Source organism: Strix aluco, chromosome 10 (genome assembly GCF_031877795.1).
Source record: "Strix aluco isolate bStrAlu1 chromosome 10, bStrAlu1.hap1, whole genome shotgun sequence".
Taxonomy (NCBI): Eukaryota; Metazoa; Chordata; class Aves; order Strigiformes; family Strigidae; genus Strix; species Strix aluco.
The window spans coordinates 26,341,402-26,354,764 of NC_133940.1; the positions used below are offsets into that span (position 1 = coordinate 26,341,402).

General features: G+C 36.3%; 1 protein-coding gene across 1 annotated transcript in view; it reads right to left on the minus strand.

The window, feature by feature from the left end:
- LOC141927626 (connector enhancer of kinase suppressor of ras 2-like) overlaps window positions 1-13,363 on the minus strand; it is a 212,889-nt gene that overhangs the window by 74,308 nt on the left and 125,218 nt on the right. Inside the window, exon 8 of the mRNA XM_074834806.1 lies at window positions 12,930-12,998. Coding sequence (XP_074690907.1) covers window positions 12,930-12,998 — 69 coding nt within the window. The remainder of the gene's footprint in view (window positions 1-12,929; window positions 12,999-13,363) is intronic.

Here is a 13,363-nt window from a genome sequence, read left to right on the forward strand (position 1 = left end):
TAAACTTCAACCAATTTTTCTCCCAAGTTACACCACTGAAATCAATGGAATTGTACTAGTTTAAATAAGAGAATAAATTTGGCTCCATTCAGCAGTCCTTTTGCCCTTCCTATGTGCAACTGATGTATTAGTTTGTTCACTATGAATAAAATAAGAAGTTCCTACCACTTAGCACTTCCCAGTGAATTATCATTAAAGTTGCTTTGCCCTATTTCCTGAGTAATGTTATTATTAAAGAAGTTTCTTTAATATTAAAGTCTCAAAAAATGTATCCTCTGTAACACTCAAATTAGTACTGATAGACAGGAAAGTATCACAATGCTTCTAGAATTTGCTAAGATTCACTCCTAAAGCTTGTATTTTTTTGTCAATATGTACTTGTGACCTGATCTGGATAACCAGACTTACACCACAAATTTTGAAATTTGTCTCTCTTCCACTAGCGTCAGAAAAACTAAGCATACAGTTTCTCACACCTAACCTTAGCCCCAGGTCCCACGGGCTAAGCTATTGCCTCCATTTAGTCTCATCTTGTTATTTTCAGGAAGTATACCAAGGATCTCGCTGAAGTCACTCAAATGAAAAGAACATGCCTACCTAGAAAGGAAATACTGGAAAGCGTGTCACTTGCAGGTGACAGGTTACTGGTTCCCATTCAGCTCTGGGAAGCAGCAAGGCACGTGTAGGTATTTATAGGGAGGGCTGTGGAGGATTCTCCTAGCCTGACTTATTTGCTGCTTCTCCTATTCACACATGATTTCTAGCTTTGCCACTCAAGGAAAGTTTATAGGTGCAGGGTGGACTCTCCACTTACCCTTTTAAATATTGCATCCTTTTAAAGACACCTCTTGAGTCAGATTTTAGTTTGAACACTGATGGTTACTTCCTCCCCACAGTTCTGCTAAACAAAGCAGTATGGATCCAATCCTGTACAGAATATTGTTTGCAAAAGACTATTTCTTTCACAGAAAGGCTGAGCCCCCAGCACCTCTAAAAGTGCCTGTATTAAATTATTCCCTTCATTTTCTGTTCCAAACTTGGCAGATTTTTACAGTAGTAATAAATGACCATAGTAAAGACCTGTCATAAATGTTATAACTACCACAAGTCTTAAGCCCTCGTGTCAAGCAGATCTGTACTGAACAGGAATTAGAATGCTGCGTCTGTACAGCAGTTCTCCAGACACAACCTTACTGAGGCCAAACTGCAGAGTCTTAAACATAAACATTTAAGAATGAAAAGTTTAGGGAATACAAGAGCAGGAACTGTACAAGTATATGCAAGCATTAAGTGCTGTTGTATTTGCTATGCTTTTTGACTGACTACGTTTGACCTGTCAGAGTTCATGATAACATTTTAATCATAATTGCCCTCCTGACCAAAGTGTGTGTTCCCACTGCTATTAAACAAACAAGAAAAAAAAAAAATTAGGTGCTCAAAATCAGAGCAGTCTACATATATCACCACATTATAACACGTATAGTTTACTTCCTTTTAGAGGATGATAATATCTGATTACACATGAAGGTGGAGGGAAAATAATAAAGGCAACCTTGAAGAGATTTCAATTAAAATCCTCTTAGAAAGGCTGAGGAGAAGTTGGGATATAAACTGTAAGATTCTAGCCTGTCTCCACAGTGGGCCAAAGCCAGAATCCCAAGCGTGAACATTTGGCTTGGAAAGCACTGCAAAATGTGTCGTAATTCTAAAAAAGGATTTTAATAGCTTTTTAAAGTTCTATTCTATTTTTAATGTTGCTGTTCTATTGAAAACTTTCTAAAAATGCACCGGCCACAGGAAAGCAGAAAATGGTAGCAATTATAAACAGGCCACAGCCAAACAAATCCAAATATGTCAGCTTGCATTCCAAACGAGCTCTTCTAGTTTGTGCTTTGTTTATAAAATGACAGAGGCTATATATTTTTTTTACTCAATTATAGAATTAAAAATGAACTATTTTTGATTTTTATAGATTGATGTAATTTTCAGAATGCTGAAATCTTTAGTTCCATGAGCTCCTTTTAGAAAAGTATGATAAATAATTAATTTAGTGATAAATTATTCCAAGGAGAACCTTAATGACAAAACCATTAAATACCAAGATCTATTAGAGAACAGTCTGCAGTCATTACTACTAGGCGATGATAAAATGCTCTTAGGAATTTGGACACGTTATTAGAAATTGTAGTACTAAAAATATCTTTGAAAAAATAGAAGTCATTACAGTGGATTAAAAAATCTTAGTTGAAAACCAGTCCTTGAGACAGATTTTAACATTTATTCTTAAAGAATCAGTCTTTAATAGCAATTACTAGCTTCTAGCTATAGTAAGATGTATTCAGCAAGCAAAAGGGTATTTTGCTCTTTTAACATTTTTAGCATATACATTCAGTTAATCAGATTATACGATATGGGTTAAGATATTTCACCCATTAATGGAAGTTAACATTAAAATTAGGCTCATGAAGGTAAAAAAAGACTAATATGATACTTTTTTTATTTTCCCAAATAAATGAAATTGGAGCAATTGGGATACCCATTACATTCAAATCAACAAATTCAGGAGGACATGATTATGTCACCTTTGCACATCATTTGCACATGCTCTAGTCATGGTGCAGTGTTCTCTGCTAAATGTATTTGCATATTGAAATATAGTGCACTACTTTTTATCTCTTTATAAACCAGGCCTACAAAACTTATAATGTGGAAAGCCACATGCCTGCTGTAGTCTTACTTTATAGCTCTGAGAACATACAAAATACAGTCAGGTGCCACCATGAGAATTGCTACCACAGTGATACACAGAATTTGTAAAAAGATTAGAATCACAGAAACTTTGATATTTACTGACTTAAAATGCTTGACTTTTTAATTTTAGCCAAAAATACTTTTTAAAAAAAAAATTTAGATGCTAAATATGGAAGAAACCTAGAAGAATGCAAAACAACTCACTGAAAACAGCAAGAGGCAGGCAGAAGTTTAAGATTTTGGTGGCTTACACTTAGGATTACTCTAAACAATAATTTTTATTGGTTTGTAAGTTCTCAGTGTGGAAAGAAGGGCTCCAGGGAAAAAATTCTGTACTACTGCCTACATTAAAGGATTTGTTAGTTTTCTCATAGAAAGTGCAAGCCAGATAATTAGTGGAAACTGCAAAATAGAACAACTTTAAAAATAACAGTTCCAAAAATATTAATCTCTATAACATGAAATTGCTTTACCATAAAAGTATAATGATATAAATATCCACAGTGCTGTAGTGATTTTGTATACCTAAACCCAATAATTTTGTAGCTGGGACTGCATAACTAATTTGTTCAGAAAAACATAACTCATTTTCATTAACCAACAGTAAACTAGTGTGTTTCCTAGTTCTTTAGAGCCTCCCTATATGGATTTTTTGCCTTCTCATTTAGATCTAGATTTGTTTGAATGGGATTTGGAATGCATACTACCAGCACTAGAGATTTTGGCATTTCTATAAATCCAAACTCTGTTCATGCTGGACAAGCACTTTTTCTCCTTTTTTAAAATAAAGGCTACCCGGTCAATGATAACCCACTGATTATCTGTATGAAAAACAAACTAATACAAAAAATTCTTAATGTTACAGACACACAGACAAAAAGACTGAAGAAAACACAAACCGGTGCATTTGTGGATAACTGCACAGGCATTAAGTGCATGATATATTCGTCTATTAAAAGGAACTGAAAACCAGCTCAACTGTTGAACATGATGGTGCTTATCAAAGGATTCCAGTAGTCAAAACCACCACAACAGTTATTCACCTCCATGCCAATTTCTTCAAGACATATGATACATATTGGTTATGGTACAAATTTAGAAGACACAGCTCAGACAGTGGAACTAGGAGTGTCTAGTGGGTAGAATACCTATATTCCTTTCTCTGCTTTCCCTGAAAATTCTGGGGATAAAGCAGAAGCATGGTTCCTCAGTTCCTTCACTGCCTTATCAAACCCTAAACATCTATCAGGACTCTGAAGAATTAAAAAGTTCTAAGAAATGCAAAAATACAGAGTACACCTCACAGAAGGAAGGTAGGTTACACCTTAATTTGTTTGTGAGACTTGTGCATATTTTACACACTGTATCATATGCCAGCTTTAATATTACCTAGGATGGAGAGACACAGCACATTAACTAAACAGGAATTTAAGAACTACCTTGATCTGAAAATCAACTGTACGCAATATTTTCGAAATATCAGAACATACTATATTGCACATCACCTGAAAACAAGTATTTCTGCTTTGACTGCAGTAACCCTTACATGAACCAGGACAGATGTTTCCCCTCAAGGCTCTTCAAATACATAAGCAAAGCCATCTGGATACTTATTTGAACCTTAAGAGTATGACCTCTTTTCATATTTGCATTTAAAAAAAAAAAAAAAAAAGGAGGCTTGTGTAAATTCAACTTTTTGTTAAGGAAACAGGCTATCTTCCTTTCGTATTTTAAGTCTATAATTCACTTTGCCTCATTAGGGAAATTAATCAAGGGAATTGGTTTGATTAACATGGAAATCAGAAAATATTATTAGACAAAAATGTGCTGGAAGATCATAAGACTACTTTCTGTCACTGCATGGGAAGCTTATCATTAACACCTGTAGCTGATTCACTCTTCTTATTAATATCTTAACTGTTACTAATAATTGATGATGGAAAAACAAATGTTCTCCTATTATCGTACATAGTTATTTTCATTAACTAATGGAGAAATAGAGCAAGATTCCAAGAAGATGTAAGATCTGCTACTGGAAGACATGCGTTACTAAGCCTTTTTGAAAGGCAGAATCCTGAGAACAAGTAACATGTGGCAATTTGTTTGGAAACAGAATGACATCTTTAGGGGGAAGAAGTTGTAATTCTCCTGACATCTTTTGTCTTTCCTTTTCCTACTCGTATTTCACAACGCACAATGTGCTGAAACACAGATGGTGTGACCTGACACTACATTTACAGATTTACCTCCATCTAAAATGAGCTCTCATTAAGACTCAAATTTACAATTCAATAAATATACTCCTAGGATATTAATTCAATAAATATCTTAACACCAATAAATTAGTGCTGAAATTATTTCATTGTGCCAGGGGTTCTGACACACTTAAAGCATGTAATTTGACAATGAACAGTGCAAAAGGGTATTAGGCTGCTGATCATGTATTTAGAATCACAGAACAGTTTGGGATGGAAGGGACCTTTGAAGGTCATCTAGTCCAGCCCCACTGCAATGAGCAAGTTGCTCAGAGCCCCGTCCAACCTGACCGTGAATGTCCCCAGGGATGGTGCATCACCACCTCTCTGGGCAACACATTCCAGTGTTTCACCACTCACATCATAAAAAAATTCTTCCTTATATCTAGTCTAAATCTACCCTCTTTTAGTTTACAGCCATTACCCCTTGTCCTATCGCAACAGGCCCTTCTAAAAAAGTCTGTTCCCATCCTTCTTATAAGCTTCCTTTAAGTACTGAAAGCACAGCATCCATCACTCCAAAGAATAACCTTATCAAGTATGGGTATGTAACTAGATTAGTTAAAAACAACAGCTATTTAGAGATAACCTGACAAACATGTTACACCACAAAGCAAAGGTGTTAAATCTGAAAGAGCCCTTCTAGGCTACTACCTCCATTTCTTTACTCTTCTACATAGCTGCAGGCTACTATAATGTAATCATTTTCATCAGCTCCTCAAACACCATCTTAGACAGACCTCTGGAATTCTACCAGATTTACTTACAGATGTTTGTATGGATGCTTGCTCTTACACAACATTGTTTTTTACCTTAAAGAGTTCTTTCTCTTTAGCTTCTGTCTGTTAAGGAAGAGGAATTCTGTCTCAGATCTAGCTGGCTGGGTTAACCAAATTGAAATCCTTAAAAAAAATTCTCTTCATATGAGACAGATGATACATTTTCTTTTTTAGTCATTATATTTTTTTAATGTTCATATGTAACTTCACACCTTTAATGACTGTAAATGACCCGAACATCACACAGTATTTCACACAAGATATTACCAATGTCAAGACAATGGCATTAAAACTATATTTCTCCTGGAAACCTGTTCCTGATTAATTCCAAGTTCATCTTTGCCATTTTCAGTCACATCACTTCTATGGCGCTCAGTTGATTTGGGATTAATTACTACATTCTGACTTCTGGAGTCTTGCCAGTTGCTCCTGAATAACATCTAGCTTTCAACAGGAATTATTACTAAAAGCATTATTATTGCTCTCTGTCCCATCAAATGACCTTCAAATACTAATCCTCAAAAAAAAGTTTTCATTTTTCTGAAAAGTCTGTTTTTCCTAGTTTATCAAACACATTGCTCTACAGAAGTAGATCAAATATTTTACAGGTGGTCAGGCAGCTAGATCAATACTTATTTGAATCTGCAATATTTCTGTTGTCTGAAAAATTATCAAACGTAGAATGTTAACACAATTTAATACTCACAAATTTATGCTGCATTTCACCTAACTTGCCACTTTCCTTCATGTCTTTAGTTAGCCTTTGCTCTCTAAATCACCTACTAAATCTTGTGAAGTATTGACTAGTAAAAGTTTTGCTTCTTACATTTCCCCAGCATACAGTGTTATCCTAAAGCAGACAATTCATTAAAAATCCTTGGTTAGGGACTTGCAATTGAAAGTTTAAGTCTCTTCACTAAACAGACACGTAGATGATTTGGCATTAAATTATCCAACTTTGCTTTCATCCTGAATATGTACATACCTATATATTTGTTATGACTGTTGTTTTGTTCTATGTTAGATACTATCCTTTTCATGGAAAACTGAAAGAAACAAGTGTTTCTTGGCTAGTGACTATTCTAGCTTTAATTTTAGCCTATTTTCACTGCATGACAGTCCCATTTCTGTGACTAAAGAATCATGTCTCATATATAAGACAGCTTGAAATAAATGACAATATGAAATTTACTATTTCAACTAAGCAGCAGAAAATATACTACCCATGGAACCTAAGGTGTAATTATTAATTTTGCAAACAAATAAATGTGCAGTGGCATACTCAGCACTTCTGTATAATTTTATAAGAGAGGAAGTAAAAAATCTAAAAGGCACTGGCAGAACTAGTGCCTGTTGTTACTGTAGGGAAAAATAAAGAGTGAGTGTGGTAGTACTTTAGAATGTATAATTTATTCTTAAAGTTTCTTATGCTGTTTTATTAAAATCTAATAAGCAAGAAGGACAAGCACAAAAGCAAATAAGGAAATTGGATAATGATTAAATGATCTTAACAGCCAGTGGTGAATCGCCTGATTTAATTAATTTCTAGCTTAAAGTACTATTATTCTTTCTTTGATCTTTATAATTGTATTGCAGAGTGCTCCTTAGTTAGACCAGATTCCACATAGGAAGTCTTTTTTTTCTAACTCTTTCAATTGTTGCATTATATAATTTGTAAGCTGCTTTCCTTTGATACTTTCTGAACTTTTTCTTTTTTTTTTTAAACTCTCAAGTACATTGAAAAGTTATTTTAAAAGTAAAGTAAAATAAGTGGTATTGTTTTGTTAATATTTTTAATATATTTGTTAATATAACTGGTTTCAGGGGGGAAATGTATTAATATAGCCACCTCTTGGCTATCTGATATTTCTTAGTTAATACAGATAATGCTTTATATAAAATGAGTATATTAATTGTAGGTAATAAGAATAATTTTGAAAACATACAGCCAAAATATTCTACTTACATCAGTCCCAAAATGCTTACCTCCACACATCCAGCAATTCAATGGGACTGGCACTGACAGCTTACTTAGTCCTCTGCTATTGCTATACAACCCCAGAGAAGTGCCTCCAGGATTAGAAATGCCATTTTCTGTGCTGACTCCACTCAAATGCAGGGACAACTATTTCCAAGTCTACATCTTCTTAAACCTGTTTAAAAGCTTACTCCTCTCACAGTTTCTAAACAGATAATGATTCTTCTCTTAAAATGGACTTCCTGATGGAGTCAAACTTAAATTGAAATAACAGTGGGGTTTTCTTAAGGAAAAAATAAAAGTGTCCTCTCAGTTTCATTTTTGCCTGTGTATGAATGAAAAACGAACACAAGCCTTAAAAAGAGTAAAGAGCTAGTTGGTAATAGTTACATTAATGTAGTCTCATTTGTACTCTTTTACCACAGGAGTACTGCCCTACCCATGAATGAATGCTTTCACCAGACAGCTCTGCAACTCAGTGTTAAATATGCAAAATATTACAGTTGGGAATTTAAAGAGGTTGCTGAGGAGGGTCATGCGTTAGGATGACAAACTGGAAGTGCTCAAATTATCAAGCTTACAAAAAAAAGAAGTGAAGAGGTAATTTGATTGCATCCTGAAAATACCTAAATGAGAAACCTGCTTTCCAGTCTGATGGATAAAAATACATCAAGATCAAAGGACTAGAAGCTTGTGCCAGACAAATGTAGACTACAAATAAATTGACTTTTTTTTTCCAGCAATGAGAATAATTAACTACCGGAAGAATTTATGGCAGGTTGTGGGAACATCAATGCAAGTTTTAAAACTCAAATGATCCTATTAAATGAGTGAATATGAATTTATCTAGAAAATACATTGGCCTAGTTCAGATTAAATGATACCAGTAGTCAGTTACAGGACTGGAATTTATCAAAAGAGATCCATATTTTCTCTAATCAGGAAAGTATTTTCACTAGTGGCAATACAAAATTCCTCTATCTAATCATCTTCAGAACAGGTTCTTTCAAAAGACATTGTGTTGAACTGTATTTATATTTGATAAACAACCAAAATGCTACAGAAACTTTAATCTTAAGAAAATGTCTTTGTTAGAACCACAAAGATAAAATCTGTTGGATGCAGAATCTCTGCAGAATACAAATATCTGAAGAAAGTCTATTTCTGCATTTTTACACTGTATAACTTAACATGCTTTTTATGAAAGCATGGAGACTTCCTTACCAATGAACAGGTAAAAGCAGGAATAAGAAATAACATGAACACTTATAGTTTTATTACCTAGGCTTTTAATGCTTTACATAGAGTCTCTATGGAAAACTAACTGTAGACTGTAGATTTCACTGGATACATATATTGTAAATACTATTTTAACTATCTATCTTGAAAGTTCTGTAACAATCCAGGAAGTATTTAGGATACTAAATGCAATAATTTGCCTCTTCACAGAGCAATGCTAAATGCTTCATATGAAATGAACTGAACAGAATAATACATTAAAGAAATAAAGAAACACTACAGTTCTTTCAGCTCCAAAACAAGGTAAAGGGGAAAAGCAAACCATCATAACTGGTTATAAATCAATGCAAACTTCTGCTGCAATTTCATTTCAGAAGGAATGAAGATGTGACATTTAACTTAAAGTGAATAAAATATTGAATGGAAGAAAGCAAGCAAGCAAGCATTTAATCTCCAGTCCAGAAATCAAACTAAAAGTAGAAATGGCACTACCAACTACCAGACAAGAAACACAGCTGGAGAACACTGTGAGAGAAGTGAGAAGTACAAAGCAGCTGAACAAGCAAGCTTTGGCTAGGTATAATTTCAAACTGCTTTGTATTTTTCTCTTTTACAGTTTTACATCTACTAGCACTTGCTTTTGCTAAGCTGTGGAGTCAAAGGCTGGTATATGAGGAAGGGTTGGGTTTGTGTGCCGGGTGAGCAGAACAGTTTACAGCTCTGAAAAACCTGTAAGACCAATGGAGATATACAAGCCTTTCTTTTGTAAGGTTACTCAACTGCCCCCCCAGACATTCATTTCTAATGGGTTACACCTCATTTTATGAGCTGGTCTTGCTAGTATTAAAATATTGACTACATGGAAATTTAATGAGCTGTTGCCTTTGAATTATTCTAGTCCACTAATGGAAATAATGGTAATGATATTAATCACCACAACTTGTGATATTTTGGGTGAAGAAGGAACAGAGCTAAGTGTAGCTTGCTGCAAGACGTACCAGAAGTGGCTTAGAGGGCACACTTAAAGATCAAAGGGATACTTAAAACATTAAAACTTCCAGTCCATGAGGGGAAGAGGGTTGGACATATACCTCTGAAACATGTGAACACTCCATATTACTGTCTGAATTTCCAAAGTCACAGTGAAGACAGAATGAGACTTTCCCAGGCATTTCAAAGGAAGAATAAATTTCCAAAAGAAACAGCTTGCCATTTATCACTTTTCTTAGCTTGTTATAAACTTCAGAATGAATAATTAATAGTGGGGTTTTTTTAGAAAAAGGTATTTTATGCCGCTTGACTCAGCTGTTGGTACTGCCCTTAAATGGAAAGGGATTACAAGTATCACACACCTTGGGCCTGTTGCAATAACACACATGGAAAGAGATGCTATCCAGAAAGCCAATTATGAATTGAATGAGGGGATTTCACCTATGGGAGTAAAGATTAAATCAGGTCTATCACTTGAAAAGTATGTTTGATGGAGAAAGCCAGTCTAATGCATATTTCAACTTGTAACTGACAACTCATAAAACCCCTCTAATATAGGTAAGAGCTGCATGTTGCATTAACATTTAAAGTGTGAATTAATGTTATACTTCTTTTCAAGGGAAAATATTTGCTGTCTAATCATAAGATTTTAATAGTCATATTTTCATATTTCCACCTGTTGTGGTTTGAGCCTAGAGGGAAACTGAGCACCAGGCAGCCCCTTTCTCACCCCTTCCCCCTCAGGAATGGGGAGGAGAAAATAAAGCAAAACGCTCCGGAATCAAGATCAGGATAGGGAGGTATGAGTCACCCGTTATGGTCACGGGCAAAAGACAGATTCAATAGGGGAAGAGAAAGAACTTTGATTTAATTCAAACACTAACAACAACAACAACACTTAACAGACATGGTAAGAGAGTGAGAAGCATTATCACATCTTAAAAACACCTCCCCCCTCTCCTGCCTTCTTCCCGGGCTCTGCTTTGCTCCTGATTTCTCTCCCTCTTCCGCCTCAGCGGTGCAGGGGGCAGGGAATGGGGGTTACAGTTGGTCCACTGCTCCTTCCTCCTGAGGGCAGTGGGGGGGAACTCCTCACATTCTTCCCCTGCTCCAGCGTGGGCTCCCTCTCCCAGGAGACAGTCCTCCATGAACTTCCTCTGACGTGAGTCCTTCCCACGGGCCGCAGCCTTTCCCGCGCTGCTCTGGTGTGGGTCCCTCCCCTGTGTTGCAATCCTCCCAGCGCCAAACTACAACAGCAGGGCCTTCTTCCCAGAGAGTCCTGGCCTCCTTCAGGTGTAGTCACCTGATCTGGCGTGGGGTCCTCCACAGGCTGCAGGTGTCATCTGCTCCACTGGTGACCTCTGTGGGCTGCAGGGCACAGCCTGCCCTCTCACCACGGGCTGCAGGGGGGTCTGTGCACTGGCACACCTCCTCCCCTTCCTTCTCCTTTCTTCCTCTGACCTTGGTGTTTGCAGAGGTCTCTCCTTCACAGCTCCTCCTCACAACTGCAACTCCTCGTCCCAGGTTCCCCTTCTTAAATACGTTATCACAGAGGTGCGGCCACCATCACTAATTGGCTCGACCTTGGCACAGAGGTGGGTCCAACTTGGAGACAGGGGAGCTTTGAGAAGCTTCTCACAGGGGCCACTGCTGTAGACCCCTTCCCTGCTACCAAAACCCCACCACACACACAAACCCAGCACACCACCTTGCACAAGTGACAGATAGAAAGAGATTTCTTAACTTTGCTGCTGCTGTGTTTGGAGATGGGGTTCAGCAAGACAAAGTTAAATGGCTAAATTATAAGCACTTCAGGAAGTTATCATTGTCATTGTCGATGCTACTCATATATTTATTACTCATGTAATAAATACAAGTGTTCCTTTAACCTGCAGTTCCAGCAACACTGCTTCCATTCTTCTGCAACATACAATTTATTTTCTTTAAAAGGGACAGTCCCTATGACTTAAGATAGTCCTGGGACAAAACCTGACTGCCTTTTTTCAGTAATCACCAACATTGGAACTAACATCAGTTACAAGGCAGCAGCTTGTGTCATCAGAAAACAGGAAGAAAAATATAATCATTCAACCTTGGATGAGGCTCTGATAGGCTTTTAGATAGGCACTCTAATAGGCTTTTAGAGCTCGATTACAAATAATTTAATCTAGAAAATAAATAAATTATTAATTCTTCAGTGAACTCATGTGCGTTTTAAGTCAGGATACAGTTCTATCAACACTGCAGAAACATATTATTCCTGTATTTCTACATAAAACAAAATGGAGCTTTGTATACATACAGCTGTGAAAGGAATCAATGGTAGGCACATTTAAACGTGCGCAAATCGTGTACTGCAATACCTTAGGCTCAGCATGCACTTCTGCATACACATGCTTATGTGATTTTAAAGAGATTAACAGTTTCACTAACTTCATAAAACTGCTCGTCTGCTTAAAAATAAATCCGCTTGCAAGAATGCATGAAAGCAAAATCTGACAGATTTCTATCAACACTAGTCATCTATGCTTTTTTCCCCCCAACAGGTTCGGAATATATGGCTGTTACAGCACTTCTGTGTTTTAATCTGAATCCCATATTATACAGAATGCAAAATCATGTTTAAGAGAAAAAGTTAAACTAGCTGGCATATCCATAATAGAAGTCTAAGAACTTCAATGAAATATTCTGGGATCTCCTTATATAACGAGTATGATGTTGCACAGCAGCTGTGCAAAATGTAAATTTGGCTTAATCCTTCTGGGCTGGTTACTGACTCAACTTGTACCTTTTTTTATTAAGCATAAGCAGTGGTTATGATATTTTAAAAGCCATAAATAATAATCTAGTTTGGCAGTTATCTTTTAAGAAGAATTACTACCTTTTTAGCAGTGGGAATAGGCAAAGCCTGCAGAACAGAATTTCCGAAATACTTACCACAGTTTGATGGTTGACCTGGATTACCTCATCACCAGCATGGATTTTCTTACACTGGTCAGCAGGAGACTAAGGACAAGATATAATAATTAACTTTACATAGAGGCTGTGGAGGGGGAATTGAAGAACACAATTAAAACAACGAATGTTGAAGGAGGAAAGAAAGCAGTGCCCAAAGAAATATTGTTATCAAATAACAATAATTGGTTGTATTTATAAAAACTGTAGTTATAAAGAATTATGTTTTTTCTGCTTGCAGATGGCAATTCGATGAAGTAATCTAGAAATCACACTTCTATTGCTGGTGAACAGCTTTTTTGACTGTTAAACCATTCTACCTTCTTTACCTCTCCGTGGGGAGTACGAGCAGTCACAGTCTCGCTGGGAATACACTGAGTGAATTTACATCACGTAGAAGTAAATCTGTTAGGTCA